Below are 21,377 nucleotides of genomic sequence, written 5' to 3'. Positions count from 1 at the left end.
TCATCATACATATATATATATGTATATATTTTGTCTTAAATGATTCAATGAAAATTCATAATTTGTTCAGCAATTACCTAATTATCGTTCTTCACCTTCACGTGCTGCGATTATTTTCTACGAAAAATTGCGAAGAGAATAGATGTTGAATAAAAGCTGATAAAATTTCTCTGTTTAATATGAAAATTGGTCTAGTTTAAAGGTTTTGGTGTTATTTATTTATTTTTTTTTTTAATTAAACGCTGAGATATTTTGAAGAATGTAATGCTACGTTACGCATATTTCTTCTTTTAGAATACATTGTGACTACTGCAACAACTTTCAAGCAGTATGTGTACATTCATTTGACGCATATTTGGCTCTCTATCTTTATTAAGGAATGAATTAAAACGAAGATGATTCACGTTAGGACCTACTGAGGCGCGTCATGTACATTGTTCATTTGCGGCTCTGTATTTTGTGTGAATTTCAACGCACATGCTACAGAAGCCTGTAGAAATTTATTGAAAATTTTTGGTGAAGGTATAGTTTCCATATAGGTTGAAGGTATAGTTATTCTAAAAACGGAGAGAAATTTCTCCGATACATTCGAAAGTAAAAAGAGCTTTTTTAAAATAAGGCATTCAAATACGGTCCTTTATTTATGGTTGCATAGGTTGAAAAAGTAAAGCGGGTATGTAGAAGACGAATTACAGGGTTGTTGTTGGCAGGGTTGTCGTTGCATCGCAACGAGTGCATTGCAACGAGTGCCCAACCAACTGAGTATTGAAAAAATTGTCAACAAAAAGTTTATTTTTTAGCCAAAAATAGCGAATTACTCATCAATTACTCGCCGCATTCAGCTGTTGTGACAGTGGAAGGGAATGCTACCGTTACAAGTCGGCTCCTACACATCGTCCACTTCTTATACATGTTGCACGGAATGTCAGCGAAGAATGTAACTCAATTCAGACAAAAAATAATATAACGTACTGTGAACTCTTTTTTATTTTCAGTCCATCCTCGCACATAAATTGCCTTAACTTTTTCAAGGAAATTCATTAATGTCTGCGTTTCGTCAACAGAATACGTCTAGTTGATTTTCACGCATTCCGATTGGTTTTCGTTTCGTTCAACTAATTGTCGATTTTTCTATTTTATAATACCCTCACTATAATTCGATAACTAACACGAGCCTCTCAAACTTTTTAGATTTCTTCGTACTATTTACACACTTAATTGATTATCATTACGTAGACATATAGTATGCACATGCATGGTTAACCGTGTAACAATTCTTTGTTTACGAGTAAACGCATTACTGCCAGTCAAAGGTGAATGCCACTTTAATACTTAGCACACTATACAATACAGTGATTCATACGTGCAAATTTATGTCTTATATGTCTTTAGTTGTAAGTCTTTAGTACTCAGAAATTCCAATGCTACTTATCTAATAATATGCATTAAAACTTTTTTTTATTATACCTTACATCACTCGTGGTAGAAGGGCATATTAAGTTTGTGGTGATGCATACAACGTCCAGAAAAATTTGAGAAAACCTCGGCGTCCTATTTTCTCGTTTTCAACCTAAAAGCCGCAACTTATGAGGGACTTTGATCAAATTTGATGCAATGACGTATTTTGGCCCTGGTACGAACACTATTGAAAACAGTTCGGATCAAGCCACATTCACAACCACTTTCCACATAGCGCCTTATTTTGAAAAGTCTTGGTATGAAGAACCGCATTGAACGAAGTGGTGCCGATCAAGCATGTCTGTCCACCTGTTCATTTTGTTTTCTTGTGTTCAACATATCGACTCCAGTTTTTAAGACATATTAATGAAGTTTGGTACACTGAGATGTGTTTGTTTGAGGACGAATGCCATTGAAAGTGCTTCGGATTGGACAACGTTTTCGACTTCTTCCAATAAAACGCTTCATTTTGGAAAGTCGTTCCACGAATAATAATAGCGCGTTATACGGTGTTTAACGATGGGCCGTGGCCCACTATAGAGTTTCCACTTGTTTTTCTTATGTTGATTGATATTTTTATACCAACCATCGAGATATCTGGGATGTATTGACTTTGTCAAAACGTTTGTAGCAAGAAAAGGAGCTTCGGAACCCCTATAAAATGCATATATTCATATATAATCACCTATCTATGTCAGTCCCTGGAAACATCATTGCTTATTGATCGGAAAGATTAAGATATCTTATCCAAATTTGGATGATCAATATTAAAAATTTGCCAAACTGAATGACGATCATATCCACAGTTCGATATAAGCTGAAAATACCACGACTTTCAAAAGCAAAAGATTAGACCTCTGCTCATTTCTCATAAGCTGCAACAAATAAAAAGCGATGAGACGACTTAAACATAATTTCAAGAAAAATGCCTTTGGATGATCCTACAAACCATAAAAATTAGAAAAAGTCACCTGCCTAATATTATGGAGCGTTGAAGATTCATCTTTTTTTTTCTTTTTTTATGCAGGTGGGGAGTGAAGAAGATTCGTTAGCAACCGAATATAATCTTCTTGCTCATTAACTTTCATTTACGAATTATTTGTTTAAACAAGAAAACCTATAAACTTCATCAACAAGTGCTATGCATTGTTTGTTGTTTTACGTCCACACTTTGACGATTACTTTTCATGCATGCGTGGAGAAAATAAAAAAATCGAGTAAATTATCGTTCAGTAAATATAAATGAGTAAGAAACTGAACGCAGTTTTATTCATTTTTTTTTTTTTTTTTTCAATTCTATGTTTTGAATTTTCTCGGAACTGTGGCAATCAAGGCATGTTTACATTTTAGAATTCATAATGAAAGAACGAACTTTAAGTTATGGGAATTGCCTTATGTGCCCCTATTTTGAAACTAATAACGAATTCATATCTGGTTGAGGATCAATTATGAATAGTTGTCACTTCAATATGGACATGGTTTGTTTGGGATCGTCAACAATGATCTTATAACCCAAGTCTCAGCTAATTGAAGAAGAGTACTTTCATGGAAAAGTAAAGTGCATTTGCTTGCTTCCATAACACTTAAATACACACAACGCTTCGGTATCACAAAAAGAAACTGTCAACATGATCTTGACTTTTGAACGAGTTAAGCGCGGATTCCTCGATCGTGCTTCATCTTTCGCATAATATTCACCGATTGGTCAGCGGCTTCAGGTTGGTAATTTGTAATCATTTTTTGACAGACATATTAAAAAACGAAACTTTTTTATGATTACAAAAGGACGTGTTGTACCGCGGACGTTGCGTCTACCGCAATTGAATGCATTGACATGAATATGTACATAAATGTCGAACACTTCACTACTAATCCGCAAAAATAATTATGTGGAGGTTACATCCTACCTGTGAAGATTAAATGAACAAAAAATGTGTATCTTGCATCCATTTTAGTTTAGGAGTAACGAGTAATAAACAGGGAAAGGAATGTTGCATAGACGCATGGATGTTGTAGGCGTATATTTTGATCGGTTGGGGTCATACTAAAATTCTGTGGCGAACTTATCGCTGACACCTTCATTTTTCAAACTGGAAAATGAGTACAACATACACACTACACAGTTAAGTAGGCGAGCAGAGCAAGTTTTTAAAGCTTGTTTCTTCGCGCCATAAAAGTTTAGACCAAAACAAGTAAATTTTCATACAGTGTAATGTTGAGTAGATGTGACCGATTTGGTCCATTTTAGTGCAGGTACTACAGTGCCGCCCACAGAATAAGCGTTTAAATTTGTATAGATTTATATGCTGTAGGTTTTGAGTAAAGAGGCAAGAACCATTTTTTCCCTTTTGAAGACCAGCGGTTTTCACAGTTTACGTATTATTCCATGCGTGTCCTTTGACCGATTTGGCTCATTTTTGATACCAACCCGCGTGCTGAACATCCAATATTTCTACTAAATTTAAAGACTTTACTTTTAGTCTTGCGGCCGAAGACGAACAGTGGCGTACTTGCTTAAGCCGGGTTAGAATTTGATGCTTCTCAGATGCTACCTTTTAAAATTAAAAAACATTTGTTTTTTTCTTCATTACCAATAAACCACAACGTACATAACAATAAATGTTTCCATGTATCTTCTATGGCTTGTTCTGCAGCCCTGTTAAAAAAATGAAAAAAATTGGCCACACCTACTCAATGTTATAGAATATTGTAATTTCATCTTTTTGTTAAAATATTTGCAGCGTCAAGGGGGAAATTTCAGAGTCGCCATGAGGTCCACATAATATGGATCAGTATCGAATGTTAACCGTCCTACACATGCTTATCCGTTTGTCTGTGAATTTCTGTGGTAAACGTACTGGTGGTCGCAAAATTTAAGATATCTGCTTCAGATCCCTTTTATATGTCCATCTGCCCGCCTGCGTGATGTCTGTCATAAATAGTCTCCTGGCCCCAAAAATAAACCTATAAACTTCAAATTTGACAGAAACATTAGACGTTCTTACACTCAGCTTGGGGCCAAATCGATCGAAGGACACCCCAAAGCTCTATGTAAACTGGGGACACCTCTGTTCTCTACCTCAGGACACCTCTGTTCTGCCCTCCTTTCTGCCCCCAAAAGGAATAAATCTACAAAAAATTTGAACGTATAATCTATGAGCGATACTGCAGTAACAGTACTAACATGGAAACAATTGATCACGTCTATCCAATATTATAAACTATCCTCCGAAAACCCTCTAAAGTGTAGACAGTTTTAAAATTCGGAATTCACTTAAGCATTTCTGTCCTAGTGTCTGTCAGCCCAACTGTTTAGTATCTATGGCAAAGATTCTTCCGTTCGCAACAGTAAATATATACCTCCTAAGAATTTGAAGAGGAAGAATTTGAAAATGACCTAAACCTGTTAAGGGACGTGGCTACAATACTTATGCGTCTATGCATTAGAAATTGAGAACAGCGTCTCTCTCCGTTTTTTTTCGCTTGTTAATTCATAAAGGGGAACACGTACACCATATAAATTTCCATTTTTATTCTGAAAATAGAAAAAGCCGATATTATGGTGTATGGAAATTTCATTCTCTTTATTTTCTTCAGTCTTTTTTTGGGATAACATTAACGGGTCTAAAAGTTTCGATCATGACCGAATATAATTTTCTTATTTGTTTTTTTTTTTTTTTTTATCAACAAATGTGTAAACTATCGTTATTATCATTGCATCGCATGAAAACATGAAAGATTAGTTAGTTGCTTATCTAACATTAAACGAAGAACAGTTACGTTAATGCGGACGCTTGTCTAGCGTCAAGCCATTATTCAATTAATCGTTATCTTATATTATTATGCAAAAACTAACTTAAGTAAATCAATTAAATATTTTGGATAAAGTAAATGTAATTAATTGACATACGTATTAAAGTCAATCATGGTCACAATCATGTCATTTGTATCATTCAGTGAGTATTAGTGTGTAAACTTTTGAATAGCATGACAAACTCAAAATAATTTGATTTAATCCTTTTCCGTCTACGGTGAGAATTCGTGAAGCCATACAAGACAGCATAGAAAGCAAATTTTCCCCATTTAAATTCTTTTTCTCTCCTTCTTTCTCATATAGTTCCTCCTCCTAACAAAAAATCCAAAACGAAAATTTTAAAATACATTCTTGATATGCTTTCATCCTTTTCTTATGCCCATAATATCAATTTGACGCTATGATTGTTCGTAACTCATGCACATTTTTTTTGATCGCAAACATTTTATATATAAACTTCGCATGCTATATAGGCTTTATAAATATCCATCTATAGAAGAGAAAAAAAGCCCAACAATGACATATACATCTTTATATCTATCATATAGAGATTGGTCGCTTGTATTTTAATTATAATTATATAATATGTATAATTATATTTTTTTACGTCACGGATGTCCGACGATATTTCGTTAGAATTTCGACGCGATTTTATTTAACAAATTTAAATCGACTCACCCAAAATAAGTGAGAAATGAATTAAAGGAAAAGGTTAAACGGAAACAACTCTTCTAATCAATTTTTTGGAAAACTACCGGCTTGGGATAGGCCCACTCACCCAAAAAAAGTGAGAAATGAATTAAAGGAAAAGGTTAAACGGAAACAACTCTTCTAATCAATTTTTTGGAAAACTACCGGCTTGGGATAAGCCCACATTTTATGATGGCGATCAAGCATCACCTTCTAAATCGATTTAAGCTTGTCTGTCCGTACGTTCTTCTTGTTCCCTTGTGTTCAAACTATAAACCGCAATTTTTGAAATATTTTGGTAAATTTAATACACTTATCTGTTTTGGTTCAAGAACGAACGCCAGTGAAAATAGTCCGTATCGGTTCACTTTTCCAACCGCCTCGCATATAACGCCCTATTTTGAAAAGTCATTATGTCAATAGTCACATCGTAGTGTAGGGCATCTAATGGTGGGCCGCGGACAGCTGTAATGCTTTTACTTGTTTGGATTCGTCTTCGTACTATACTTGTCAATAATTTTATACCAGGCTAGCTTAAGATATAACTTTTGATTGACGCGAAGAAAAACAAACGAAACTGCTTGCGAGACAATTTATAGAATAAATTTCCAATCAGACGGGTGTATATTATATCTGCATATAGTGGCTGCCGATTGTCTTCTATGTAGCCATAATTAATTTGGCCTGGTTTGGTGTGAATTACTGGAATTATGAATTAACTTTTGATTGCAGCAGTTCTTCTTTCTTAAATAAACTATGTGCATCTCATACATAACATACTCCGCCTTCCAAATGTAATTATGTAATATTTACGCTTATAACCATTCAAAGACTTGTTTGAGCAACGTATTATATATATTCACATCCAGTTTTGCTATATTTCCTTATCCTTAATTCCTTATACTTAATGTTAACGATTTTTTATAAACCGTTTTTATGAAGCTTCCCACATATCAATAATTGCCAGATTTTTACGCATTATCGCAGCATTGATCGATTCAAAATCGCCTGCTAAATGATGTCCGTATCGTTTTTTTGTATTCAAATTAAAGGCCGTAATTCTTCAGAATTATGATACGCCGACGTTTGTCAACCAACGGCGATCGCTATAGAAAATTACTCGGATTGCCCCACTCTTTCAACCACGCCCCGTAGGTAATGTGATTTTTAGAATTCCACAATAAAAATCGATTCACAATTGTATTTGAGCACTCTAAATCGATGTGAAGGCTTTGGTTCGAATGGGACTCTTTACGACTGAAACATAGTACATATATTTGAAAAAGAGACCAGGTTTTTCATACCCCTTGACGAAAGTTCGTTCATAAGAATAATTTGAAATAATTTGAAATAATTTGAAGAATTGAATTTGACCCACTTTGAGGCACTTTTTTTGGATCCCAACTCATTGAAAAGTTTGTATGTTAAAAAGTAAGTTTTTAACATTTTATGATGAAAATTGGTATTTAGAAAATTAAACACGCGGAATTTGGTTCACGTCGGCCTATTTGGGGACTCCATGTCATGGTTTGCTATGACGAAGGCAACTGAGAAATAATGACATTTTTGACAAGTAAGTCAGATGTCTTGCCAAATTTGAATCACGTTTGTTGAAGCTTCGAGTAATCCAATCCAATGTGGCGGCTTTCATTAAATTTAAGCAGTTGCATAAAAGTAATGTGTAATTCCTGGGTATATTATTATTAAGATGAATGAATGCATGACCGAAATAGACAAAGTGGTGCAAGGTATGTAATGGTCGACCATTCCCGACTATAGCATTCTTATTTGTTTTCTACATACACATTCAACGTTTATAAATGCCGTCACTTCAAGGGAGAATTTTAAGGAAACAGATCATCGTACTTTCTATGTTGTCAACATTGGCCTGCCCCTTTTGAAAGTGAAATTTCCATTTTATTAGGTTGAAGGGAAAGTTCTGTCGTATTTTAAATAGGCAGGTAATTTTTCTTATAAATAAAAAAGAAACATCTGGCTAGTGAGTGTTAAAGCAAAGTACATGAATAAAATACGACAGAACTTTCCCCCCAATCTACTAGAATGTTTTGCTATGTTCGATTGGTCACAATTTACAATGCTTGACGTTCTTAACTAATGGATCCATTGTTTGTTGTGCATCGCGAACACTTTTTTCACTGGGAACCGAAGGTAATTTATTGAAATATTTTTAGCGATAGTTCTTCTCATTTTCATGTTTAGAATAATTAAACTGAAACTCTTATGGAAACTTTGAAATCTCTTTTATATAAAAATATCAATAACAGTAGTATCCTCCCTCCAGCAATTGGGAGATAGTGGAATGGATATGTTATATAGAGACCTCTGTTGCTGACTCGGTCGTTGGCAATAGTTCCTAGTCGGAAACATATAGTTGTTGGAGCATAAACGATAGCCTTATTCCTTTAAATCAGGATTTGTGTGTGTTTGTGTGTGTTTTTTTTTGCAATACTTTAAGTTCGGGTAAAAACAACTGATAATTCGCTATTTTTATTGTTTGCCTCCACCAGTACATTTTCACGTAACATTGCAGACAACCGAAATTTAATACATTTTTGAGCGGCTTATAAAAATAAAGAAATAATTAGTAGAGATGGTAAATGTGCCGAGTTTATCGCACTTTTCTGTAACTTCTCTGCATTAGCATGCTGCAAAATAGAACAAGTTAAAACGTTATAGCAATAGAACACAGCCGACCCCGATAAACACGCCACAGCATTTCGTCTAATACAAGTTTTCAACTTTTCTCATCATAAGACTCCAATCATTACCATATAAATGATTAATTTTCCCGAAAATACTTAAATGGGAGAGGCTGCAAAACTTAAACCGACGTTGTCCAATTTCCTTAAAACTAACCCTTTTCTCCAAGAATTTGTTATTCTTCAGGCTCACTTTTCAAAAAAAAATTGCCCCAAAAGCACAACTATGTGAACCGAACTTAACACGCCAAAATTTCGCTTTTTTAAAACAAAATTTGGAAAAAACAAATTAAAAATTAAACCTTGTTGTAATGCAAAGGTTTTTTTTAAGGAAAACGAAGAGTTTGTATGGAAGGGAATCAAAAAAATTGTTCCACGACTAAATACCACTTTCCTATGCTTTTCGTCGAAATGTATTAAAAATTGCAATTATTTCATGTAACTTTTTTTTGTTGTTCTGATTGAACGATATAAAAAGGTAGCCGTAAAAACTATCCGATCTAATCTAACTTCAGAAGCGTACTTCCTGTCGCTAAAACACGGCAACGTAACAAATTTTATAAACAACTACAACCTGTACATTAACTGTAAGGACGCTTAGATAGGAAGCGGGCAGGCAACCCGAAATTGGTATAATGAAAGATCAGTCTATGTGAAATACTTTTGAATGCTGCATACATCCATACGAAGTTTCCATATCGCAAATGGTGGAGAGCATAAAAGTGAAGTTTTTGTACAAAGCGTTAGTTTCGCCTACACATATGCAGTGGCGTTGTACATTTCGTTGCAAACGAGCGTTCACCTTTGCAGATTGAAGGAAAGTACATTTATAATGTCCCATTAGGCTTATGCATACGATTTTGGTGAGAACCTTTGGTACCATTTGATGTTCAAACGTAAAGATTTAATTAAATAAACAGCTGAAACTCTGCAATTGCGAGGGATTAAGTTTATTTGGTAAATGTGGGCGGGCCAAATATTATCAATTTAGGTAATGTTCTAGAATAATATATTAAGTGCTTGCATATATTTTGATAATCTTTTTTCACTTGAAAAAGCCATTACTGAGAAAAAGTGGTACTATATATATTAATCGAAATACTTGCCATCGTTTGCTACGACTTTTTCCCATCTTTGGCGGCATCGTGTCGAAAGGAGATGATATTCGTATGACAGCGACTCAATCATCGGCCCATTTTCGCACTTCTTTAGCATTTCGAATCCGATTGCCAGTCAAGCCATACGTCATCGGTCTGAACAAGTAGTAAGCAGAAGAAGTCTGGTGAGTACGCTGGGTACGGCAGTACTTCTTATTCGAGCTGCAACTGTTTAACCTTGACAACTTTTGCAACGTGTGACCTGTCAGCCACTATTGTTGGTCTTTCTTGCAATGGTACAATTGGTCAATTTGTTCAATTGACGTCGGGAGACATCTACAGTAACAGTTTCATTCGGTTTTAGCGACTCGTTATAGAGTACACCATGTTGATCCCACCATATGCACAGCAGAACTTTATAGCCGTGAACGTTCCGGTTCAGCATAAGCAAAGACTTTTTGCTCTTGGGATTGCCCTATCAGATCCACCTCTCATCGCCAGTCACAATACGACATAGAAAATTCCGCGGCGATGTTGAAACGTTCGATCTTTCCATCGCACGTAAACACTTAGAAACAGATGATTCATCGGTTGCTAAGTTGTTCGAAAATTCTTTGGGAGTTTGAACTGGCCGGATGGATGTCAATTTTTATCACTTTTTAACCGCTGGAACTAAAACCGACGATTGGGTTATGACAGAGCAACATCACAATAAGCTTCTAAATGTGTTTGATGGGCTTCGGCAGCAGATTTATTTGAATCAAACAACAAAAGTGGTGAATGTCGAAAATGCAATTTTGAGCGTTCCATGATCAGCGCCTGTATAAAAAGAATAACTTAATAATACTAAATGGAAAGAGAAAGGTCAATATCATCGAATTCGCTGATCAAAATACATGCAACCATCTATTAATTGATCTGAATAGTAAAAAGTACTTTGGCACTAGATGAGTTGTATGAAGTGAATTTTCAAAATTGTAGTTACGTTTTTGAGAGGCGGACATATTCGTAACAATATTGAAAAAAAGTTTTAAAAAAGTATGTCTAGGATGTTGAAAAGCTTACGCAAGATTTGAATTAAATAGAAAACATTTGTTTTTCTTAACATGAGGATGGGGTCATGCGTGGCATGCGTGGCACAGCGTATCAGGCAAATGGCCTCGACGGCTTTGCTGGTACATAGACACTCTTTTATTCAAACCCTCCTTGACCATTTCGTGTGGCTGAGCTTCGTTAATGTGTCGTCGGGCGTCGGTTTTGAAAAAAGATCGCGAAAAAATACTTCTAAATTACGGTTATACGATAGAAATTAGTGATGGCAATGAAAAATCTTCTACTTCTGCCTCTCTCTATATCTACTTATCTATCTATCTCGCTCTCTCCCTCTCCCCTCTACGCTCTCTTATTCGCCCTTGCTATGGAGCGCCAGTTCTTAAACATGACATTTAAATACTTGTATATAACTGAAATTTGGGTGACTTTTTCTATAAAGAAAATTCAACGAGTGGCTCCGCAAAGGTACATTTTTTATTAGAAAAATTTTCTTACAGTGAATCCGTACAATCTTACTCGTTCGTTCTGACCACGGATGATTCGAAGTGGCGTTTTGGATTTTGTCGACATGATCCAAAAAGCCTGTCCACCATGGTTATTATAACACTCCTGCCTTGGCATGACACTTTCCTGAGATTATTGACGGTGTTGGCTGAAGTGAGGCGATTAAATAAAACTGAATTTCGTCAGTTTCTCGCGGAGGTATACAATAGCGGAGTTCCCGATTTGGGTTGCCAATTGAAATTGATATATAATGGTGGACAAAGTGTGAGTACTTTTTCTCTTGACTTATTTGCTTATGTGTTCCTTTATTAATAAAACAGAAAAATTCTTCTTTTAGCAATTTGTATTCGAGCGGCCTAAACAATTCCAATTGCCCAGTATACCAGAAAATGTAAGTGCACACATACCTCCCCTCTTCAATTGTTTAGATTAAAAGTGTGTTTTTTTAAACCTCGCTTTTTAGCATAATCTAAATTTATATTATAATTTCGTGGATCCAAAGAATATGATTGCTGTATTTGCGGCGATGCTGGCGGAAAGACGTATCATATTTACTTCGAGACGTTTAGATCGTTTATCGTCTTGCATTCAGGCAGCCAATGCATTTCTTTATCCTATGGTGTGGCAACATATATTCATACCAGTATTACCTATGAAACTTAAAGACTATTTAAGTGCTCCCATGCCTTATCTAATTGGAGTACCGCAGAGAGTGCTAGAAACCGTATGTTCAAATAATAATATGTCAGTTTTTTGACTTCATATACTAATCGCGCAATTTTCATATGTTTAGATGATGCCCGAGGAATTGGGTGAAGTGGTTATATTAAACTGTGATACTAAAATTTTTGATAGCCCTTTTCATGATGTTCAAGATATGCCTGCCGAAATAGTTTCACAATTAAAAAAGCATCTCAGTCATTCAAATCAGCATATGGGCGATCGGGTCTCGAAAATATTTTTGGGTGTATTAGTACAACTTATTGGCGGTTATCGTGATGCCGTTGAATTCCGTGAAACGGGCAAAACCTTCAATCGGGATAAATTCATTGAGTCACGACCCTCGCACCTGAGACCGTTCCTTACCAAAATGATGGATTTGCAGATATTTCAACAATTCATCGACGAACGTTTGGAAATGATGAACACAGGTCTGGGATTTTCCGATGAATTCGAACAAGAAACGGTTCGTTACGCTGAGAAATTGAAAAAACGTGGTCGTTTCTATCAATTAAAAGAAAAGGTACGTTGTCCTATATTAATCATAATTTGCATATATAAAAAAATAGTATTTATATATATATATATATATAAAAATAACATATATATATATATATACATTACAAATGTTTGAAGGATTCAAATGGTTCGATAGTTGGGTTTGGGTTTTCTAAACTAAGTAACGCTCTTTGTTGTGACTCTTTATTTATCACTTCTACAGCGACTTTAGTTATAAGTTCCTATTTTTCCTTTATTTTTTTAATTTTCGTTGTTTTTTTTTTAACAAATTTTAATATTTTTAATACTTTATGGATTGTACACGCTTTAATTCTTTGGCTTGTATCTCCTGCTCGTTGTTGTTGCGTTAATCGTTCATTTCTAATGGTTGCGAAGGCTTGATAAAAAAAATTTTTATTTTTAAGTTTAACTTAATGGGTGTTAGTATTTTTTCGCATATTTTTTATGTCTATCACATAGATGTAAATATTGGTAACATACGTAAGCACAAGCATAAGACATCCCCGAGGTGCTCAAAGTAAATAGATTTGTGGACACCTTGTCATTAGGTTAAATTTAAGAACCGTCCGCAGCAACTCACAGATTTGCAATACCTGAAAAATTTGCGTCGTTCGTGTAATAAAATAATGAGCAACAATGAATCTAATTTTCAGTTATATTCGTTATCCACATTCTTTCGCGCTAGTAGATAACTTTGCCGTAAAAAAATGGCGAGACTTTTTCTCCCAAATTTAAACTTTTCTCTACTTCTATGTCAAGAAGAATAAAATAAATTCATTTCTTTGACTAATAAGTAGGGTGAGCCGCAGGCAATCGTCCACTTCCTTTTTTCCTTTTTAAGATGGAATGGATCAAGTCAAATATTTTATCGTTATTATGTTCCTCAGATGCGTTCAAGATTTGAATAACAGCTAAGGAAACAATAAATTGAGCTTAACATAGCATTTAAGTTCGTCCAAGGGACAGATCCATTAAATAGAAAACACGAAGCTTTGAATGGACTTCTTATTAAGTTTATTCAATTTTTCGATAATGATAAGATGTGACATAAGATTTTTATAGTCGGCGCTTAATGCTTCTAAAAATGCTATGAACTTTATATTAGAGGAGAAGTGTACGTGCTTTGACATGTTTTGAGTGTCTTCAGTAAGGCGGGATTTGCAAGCATGAAATGGTTATTTGATAACGAAATGAGCTCACCAGTGTGCACCATAAAGATTTTTGGCATTTTATTGCTCAATCAACAGGTGTCAAGTGCGCATAAGTCATAAATTGGAAAAGTGATTGCGTAGTAACGTTTTTCTGTGGCATTGGCTCATGCCTTTTTTTTTTTTCTTTAAAGAATATCGGTTTTGCACCACATATATGTTAGTGAGTGTGGAATTGGATTTTTTAAGAATGCCAAAAGCCAATCTTAATAGCCAGAGTATATCATGTATATCGGTCCCAAGACCGAATCGCATTGGCAGGAAGGCGATGGTTTTAGCTTGCTGAAACAAGAAGGCTGAGTGCGTCAGCTGCTAAAGCCTAGTCAAATAATTAATGGCAATCGCTGCTGATTGACGGTTAGCTTATCAAAAAACGAGAAAAATATTACAAAAACGCAACACAGGCCCACTTTTTTGAAAAGCATGGCGATTTTTTGAAAGCACTCAACCGAGTCGTGCTCTAAACCGTACTGCTCATGCCTGTGTAACTTGGTTCAATCCAATCAAAAATGGTTCACGATAAGAGGAATATATTTTTGCTGGTCTTCACAAAAGGCCTGAAAAATGAAAAAAAAGTCAGGTTGAAAAAAGCGCCTTCCATCGTTTTTCTGAATTTAATTTTTTTTTTTTTTTTTTTTTTACGTCAAAAATAATCATTTCATATCTGCACACCTATGACTGTAGTTTTCGTTTCATTGACAAGGCCTACGTCGGCAAGTTGGAGGAAACTACGCTACTGTGTTCATTGCATTTTATATCTTTTATGTCAAAAATCAAGATCATACTTATACATACACAGGTTGCATTTGGTATTGAAATGCAAGATCCAATGTCCGATGTGTAAATATCGAGAAAAATTTTTCGCAGAATTGGTGATCATATTGGAACAAATTCGACCTTAATCGGTTGAGTAAATACTGAAACCTCCACAAACATGTAAGAAGTCGTTCGCGTGTACCGTTAAAAAACCATATGGAAAGAACTTAAAAAATTAGACTAACTGTATCAAATCAAATATAAGAATAATTAGACAAGAATTCTTTTGCCGAATCTCTTCTGAAGATTTTTGGGGGAAATTATTGGAAAATAAGTCAGCCTGGACGAAGAAGAAACCATTTTTGGGAAAGGAGGCGCCTTAACTGTACGATTATATTTTATTTATTGCTCCTTAACAGGGTTTCTATTGTGTCACACGGTTATTCAAAAAAAAAAAAAAAAAAAACCAAGTTGAAGTGTTTCAACTCGCGCGAATCTAATAGACAAATCATTGAACCATTTAACATAGGTATGTTTTTGTTAGCAACTTTTCGTTTTTCTCTGTTTTAATAAATTAGTTTATTATTAATAATTAATTGTATTTTCTATTTCATTCTTTTTTTTTTTTTTCTTTTCACTACATTTTATTTCACTTTTTTACAGTTTCATATGGGTGGGCTTGATTATGCAACGATATTTTCTAAGAAAACTACTTACAGAATTTCAAATTTGTAAAACGTTTGAGAAAGGAAATGAGAGAAAATAAAATAACTAAACATAATGATAACAGCATTCAACTTTTTCAAACGTTCCCATCTGCACAAAAGCAAACAAAAAGTTGGTATTTTCGTTTTTCTTATTCTAAGTGGTTCTTTCAAGTCGTTTTTAATATCTTCTTTCTCCCTCACTAATAGTCGTCGAAATGGGTTTGGGTTTCTTCTCTTTTCAATATACTGTTATATCTCTGCTTTAACTTTATTTTGCATGAATCTATTTCTATCTATAGTTTAATATGTAAATGTGTTTTTTTTTTTTTTTTTTTTTTTTTTTTTTGGAAATGCAAATTATTTGAATAAGAAAAACAAATTGTTTTTGTTTTTTCTTCCTTTCCTAAAATGTGTGCGGATTTCAACTCGTTTACACGCTACCCATCTTATGAACCGTCAACCGTGTTTATATAAATATCGATAAATGGGTTTTAACCGTTTACGCTTGCTTTGCCAATCCATTCATAACCATAAAACAAAAAAAAAAAAAAAAAATAAATAAATAAATAAATAAAAAAAATATTAAAAAAATGCTCATTTATTAATTATAATATATTACGATTGCACCTAATTGTTTGCAACGCCCAACAAAAAAATTGTATCCATTATTATTATTACAGACTAATCCTGCTGTTAAGTCTGCTGTTAAATCGGTGAGTGGTTTTATTTTGTTTATACATATTTAGAAAATAAATTAAGATATCCAATTACGTAATTGTATTTTCCTTCTATTTGTTGATAAGTATTACGCTATTGCTTCCTTTCTTTCTATCTTTCTATCTACTTTTGTGTAACAATAAAAATAAATATCGTAAAGTATTTCTCAAAATTACGTAATTCTTTCTAATTCTTCTTTGAATTAGGTTAAGGAAAGTTCCCGGGTCGCCAAGCACGCATATAAAGATCTTAAATCCAAATTTCGTGATATAACGCCACCGCATCCGCACAACTCGCAATTTCGTTCTCATCTCAGTTCAAATTCCCAACACGATCGACTCGATGGCAATCACATAAAATCTATCCTGGGACCACATTCTGCTCCCAGTTCGCCGGTATTTAATAAACGCCCCGGCACCGGTAACAAAATTGCTGCGCATACTGGCTGCATTGAATATACGCCTAAAGATGACATTATTTGCGCAAATCAATATTTGAGACGCGGACCTACATCATTGGCTTTATCAAGTTCCAGTTCACATGTTCAAGCGAATGGCCATTCCCTACCTATAACTAACAATAACCCTCACAGACTCAGCAATCAAATGACACCATCGCCGGCCATCAGTCCCGCAAGCTCTTTATGCTCATCCGAAATGAATCTATCGCAAGAACTACAAAACCATCCGCTATTTAAAACTCCCCTGGTGGATAGAAGTGTAAGTATTCTATGTAAAGCTTTTCTCTAATACAAATAATACAATATTTTTTTTAACTATACCCTGAGATGTGTAGAATTTTAATTTAGTAAAGCCGTCAGTGTGTCTATCCTTAAACCTCAATCAAACGGTGCACCATATTCGATTGGTCAGAAATTATCATTTATTCTTATTTCATTTCAATTAAAAAATTCCCTTATCATGACGAAGCCATTACGGAAATATTTTCGAAATATGAAAAATAAAACTACTGCTGCTACAATACATGATTACATACAATGTGCGGGCGATTGCTTTGTAATCGTTATTTAAATCTCGAGGAATCAAAAAGATGTTATCCGCTTGTTATACCCTGATTGAAGTGGTTTATGCCACAGTCTATACAGAATCCGTAGCACAAATGCAAATCTCTATGTAGAATTGTTCTGTGCATTGCACGCATATCCTTTGATCGATTTTGAGCGATTCCAGTAATAATCCGTGCGCAATAATTTTAGTGTTTTTGTCGCGGTAGTAACGTTTACCACATACATTACGTACACGAGTTGACCTACCTGCTGCCTACTTATATCTTAAGACAACTCTGAACCTTCATTTGGGGTGTTGTAAACGTTGTGAAACGTAAACGCGAAGTGAATATTTATAAATATGTGTACGTACCAACAGAGCGGAACTCGGTTTATACGTACAATATGGTGGTGATTAGAAATGGTTGAAGAGAGGTAAACAGGGAAAGAGTGGCCCCCTGCCTAATTGGTGAATTGAGGTCGCCTTTGCCGGTCGATCCGCTCATTATAGCTTCATCAACTCCAATCGTAGTTAAGATATAGTTTACCGCATTGTGTGTTGAACACCGATATGTTCGACTTGATTGCCGCGCTTCCCAACTACTGTCAGGACTTAGTATTGAGTAGAAAAGTACGACAATCGCTTGCTTTTGATATATGATTGCGATAAACTATTTCACCTTTTAGTGCCTGTAGAGGGAAATCCTTATGCAATAGGTGTGTGATTATTCCGAGACAATAATAGCAAAGGAATTTTATCTGAAAAATTCGCAAGACTTTGCATTAATGAGTGACACAATTGTCGCTACCGGAAAGTATCGACTTACAACCTCGTCCAGCATTTTCTCCGCTTTCCTTCTATTTCTACTTTTTTGTGGGGAAAACTAGTCCTGAGATAAACTTCATTCATTCGTTGCTACCAAGTCCTTACGGTCATATCCGCATCTACAATTTACCGTGTGTCAGAGAATGGTCGGTAGCCCGCTTATGTCTAGTCAGTTCAACTACTTTACAAAATTTTCTTGTTTATTATAGAAATTGTTTGCAAAATCCATCATTTTATTTTATTTTGAGAAGAGCATATTTTGAAAGGAATTAAAAAATTTTTATTAAGATTTAGTCTCGTGTATCGTCTTTAGTTTTAAAATTGCATTGATTTTCCCTTGAATTAAACGCGATTTTCTTTCAATAATAAAAAAACAATTTTGTCTAATTAGTATGTATTGAATAAGATATATGAACATTCTATGATCGCAACAGCGCGGCTTTAACTTGTTTTTTATGTTATTTTTCTCTCTCGAGCTATAGTGCAAACAACTCAATGTCCAATTACTGACTGTTAAACTGTTACGCTTTTCCATTTTCTCAGATTCCTCATTAATTTTTTTCTTTCACACTTTTTATCGTTGTCTATGTATGTGTGCGTCTGTGCAAAATATTCGTCTGATTTTTATTTTTATTTTCTTTTTACATCTATTTTTTTTTTCTTTTATGTATTCTTTACATAATTGTATTGCATACATTTATGAGGTTGTTTCTGTCGCATACCCTACACAACAATCACTTAATTACTCTCCCTACCATTAAAATAAAAAAATAAAAAAACAAAAAAAAAACCATCATATCAACCAGCTTAAGCCAAGCCATAGCCTAGAACCTAATCATCGCATAACAGCGTCACGTACTGGTGGCCAACCGCCGGCGCGTCCTCCACCACCCGCACCTCATTTACTTCAGCAGTACCAAGAACAGAATCAGCTTTCAATGGCAATCGCAAATACTCCTACTTATTACAATCATCCATACAGCAGCAGCAATGGTGGTCATAAAATGTTGGCCGGGAACAGCAAAAAATCGCTGCCAGTAGCATTAAATAGTCAAACAACATTTTTACAAGGTTTTCAAGCGATGCCGTTACAGGAAGATACTGGTAAATGCCCAGCGGCTCCAAAACAAATCGTTGTTTACACCACCGATTCAGTTTACGATAGGCCACCAGATGTTCAGTCGCCGCCAGTACCCCCTAGACGGCAGAGCCAACCACTGTGTCCCAACGGAATTGCTTGCATCGGTGGAGGTACCGGTGCTGCAACCGTTTTAGCGTTTAGTAATGCTGTAGCTGCTACAGCAGCTGCTGTGTCAGCGGGTTTACATCGTTTAGAACGCAATTGCTGGCAAGATTACAATGATGCGCAGTTGCTAAGCTATGATACTCTACGTTCGTCATCATCATCTAACAATTTTAGTTCGTTATCATCAGGTTCTAGTGCTTCATTTGTAACCGCTGCTTCATCATCCTGTTTCTCACTGCACCAATCATCTTCGCCGCCACAAAGCACTGAGCCTCCAGTGCCAGCTCCACGTTTTAAGAAAGACAAAGAGGTATACGAAAACATTGTTAAAAAAAAAAAAAAAAAAAAAAAGAAGAAAATTATCACCTTTATCATCCTCATTAGCTAGCAAAATCACCAACAAATCAATCAATCCTTTTAATTTTGAACCGCAGACTAGCAATATAACAACCGGTAGAGACTCTGATAACAACAATACTAAACGGAATGCTTTCACCTTTTTGGTGATTTCTTAAGATAAATATTCATTGTTTACTAACATTGTTTTCATCTCACAATAAGAGTAGTTTCCAGTAGTGTTGTTCCTATTCTAATTGCATTATTTGCGCTAAGTCCTATTTTAACCTAAAGATAAAAAACAAATAAAAATCGAAAAAAAAAAAAAAATTGATTTTAAACTTAAATCTCATTTGGTTTGTTTTCGTTTAATAGCCTCATCATATGCAAATAAACACCGGAGAGCTTGGTAATACTGCTTCCGAAGAGGAATCCATAAAGGATCTTATATCTTTGGACGACAGCAGTAATACCAGTTTCGATTTAGAGGACTTTGATCCTCTAAATCAAAATGCCCGTCCCTTGCCTACTACTACTTCTACTACTGCTACTACTACTACCACTACTGCTTTAAACACCAGCCAAGCACTAAAGAACAAATCCCCCGCCTTAGGTCCAACATCAAAAAATATGAGCACAACAACAGTAAGCAGCGGCAATATTAGTCATAATCATACATGTTTCACTCCACAGCATCATTTGACAAAATCAAACGTTGTGCAACAACGTTATCTTCACCAGCAGCAGCAGCAGCAGCAACGACAACAACAACAACAACAATTGCCATTGCTTAGTGATACACCGCCTCCGTTACCGAAGAGTGTACCGCCGCCAATGCCACCGCCTGATGATGATTTCGAACTTTTACGTAAGTATGGACTCGATCAGTTTACGTTGACAACAAATTACCCGAGTACCACAACAAATACCATTAATACCATCAGCACTGCTACTGGCACAATGAGTATGGTTCCAAGTCAAAAAATAAGTCTTGCCAATACGAATTCCAGAAATGGTTGCTTAACTATCACAAATGGTATGAAAAATTGGACGACGTTTGATTGAAGATTTCTTTATTGTATGCAGTTACATAGGTGCGTGATGTGATGTGATGTAATGTGTTTTTTAAATTTAAAAAAATGTTCGAGGATATAACGTCCCAGAGATGGAGATGGGCGAGCGACTTCGGTTTTCTTGCGCCAAGACCTGAAACATTATTTTATCATGTAATAAAGAAAAATCGATCATTTTGTAGGTTTTCAGTGCACGGAAAGTTATGGCCGCTCCCCGACTTTTTTTTTTCTTTTTTTTTTTTTTAAGGATAAAGGAATGCTTTTTACAAAACCTTTATCTTAAATCGAAGAGTGTAAATTCGCTTTTAGAAATTTTCTTTGAAAGAAAATCTTCGCAGATTAGGTTGGAATTAAATCAAATCGAAATAGTTTTCAAATTGTTAGTCAAACTAAATGCGGATCCTGTCTGATGCGCAACTGCCATAAACCACGTTGACTAGATTTTCGCACTCAATAAGGAGAAAAAAACTTACGACTGCAACTTAAATAGAATTTGCCCGTGTTTGGATAAATTATTCGTTCACTTCACCATTTCTGTTTTCAAACCTAGGAAAGCATAATTGATGGTTTTCAGAAAAAAAAAAACAGCACAAAATTTATTTCAGTGTTCGCTCAGAGCCACCGGAACAGCCTACACAGATGGTCTTTTTGACAAGTTTCTATTTTCGATTGAAGGGCAGTTAAAAGAATGATAATATATGGCGAGGTTATCGGACGCATATCTATGTATTAACCACAAAATTAAAATCATTCTTGTCAGACATCTTCAGTTCAACAGACACTGCGACACACAGTGTAATCTGTCAAAATTTTAATAAAAAAAAAAAAAAAAAACAAAATGTTTTCAATGTACGTACATTCCTTTATCAAACTAAATTAAATTAATTTGTCGAAAAGGGCCCATGCCCAAGAGCAGGTTGCGCGATG

At 35.1% G+C, this 21,377-nt stretch overlaps 1 protein-coding gene across 3 annotated transcripts in view; it reads left to right on the top strand.

Moving 5' to 3' along the window:
- LOC119641262 (DENN domain-containing protein 1B) overlaps positions 1 to 21,262 on the top strand; it is a 32,856-nt gene extending 11,594 nt beyond the window's left edge. The window contains exons 3-10 of one of the 3 annotated variants that reach the window (XM_038039840.1): positions 11,330 to 11,600; positions 11,674 to 11,727; positions 11,800 to 12,060; positions 12,130 to 12,579; positions 15,927 to 15,959; positions 16,170 to 16,682; positions 18,602 to 19,351; positions 19,753 to 21,262. In XM_038039840.1, the coding sequence (XP_037895768.1) occupies positions 11,330 to 11,600; positions 11,674 to 11,727; positions 11,800 to 12,060; positions 12,130 to 12,579; positions 15,927 to 15,959; positions 16,170 to 16,682; positions 18,602 to 19,351; positions 19,753 to 20,442 (3,022 nt within the window). In that variant the 3' untranslated portion in view covers positions 20,443 to 21,262. The remainder of the gene's footprint in view (positions 1 to 11,329; positions 11,601 to 11,673; positions 11,728 to 11,799; positions 12,061 to 12,129; positions 12,580 to 15,926; positions 15,960 to 16,169; positions 16,683 to 18,601; positions 19,352 to 19,752) is intronic. The other 2 variants (XM_038039841.1, XM_038039843.1) reach the window with 2 other exon arrangements.
- Positions 21,263 to 21,377: the final 115 nt, after the last annotated feature.

Source organism: Glossina fuscipes, unplaced genomic scaffold (assembly GCF_014805625.2).
Source record: "Glossina fuscipes isolate IAEA_lab_2018 unplaced genomic scaffold, Yale_Gfus_2 147, whole genome shotgun sequence".
Taxonomy (NCBI): domain Eukaryota; kingdom Metazoa; phylum Arthropoda; class Insecta; order Diptera; family Glossinidae; genus Glossina; species Glossina fuscipes.
The sequence above is the reverse complement of the archived record's forward strand: the minus strand, read 5'-3'. Positions and strand labels throughout refer to the sequence as shown.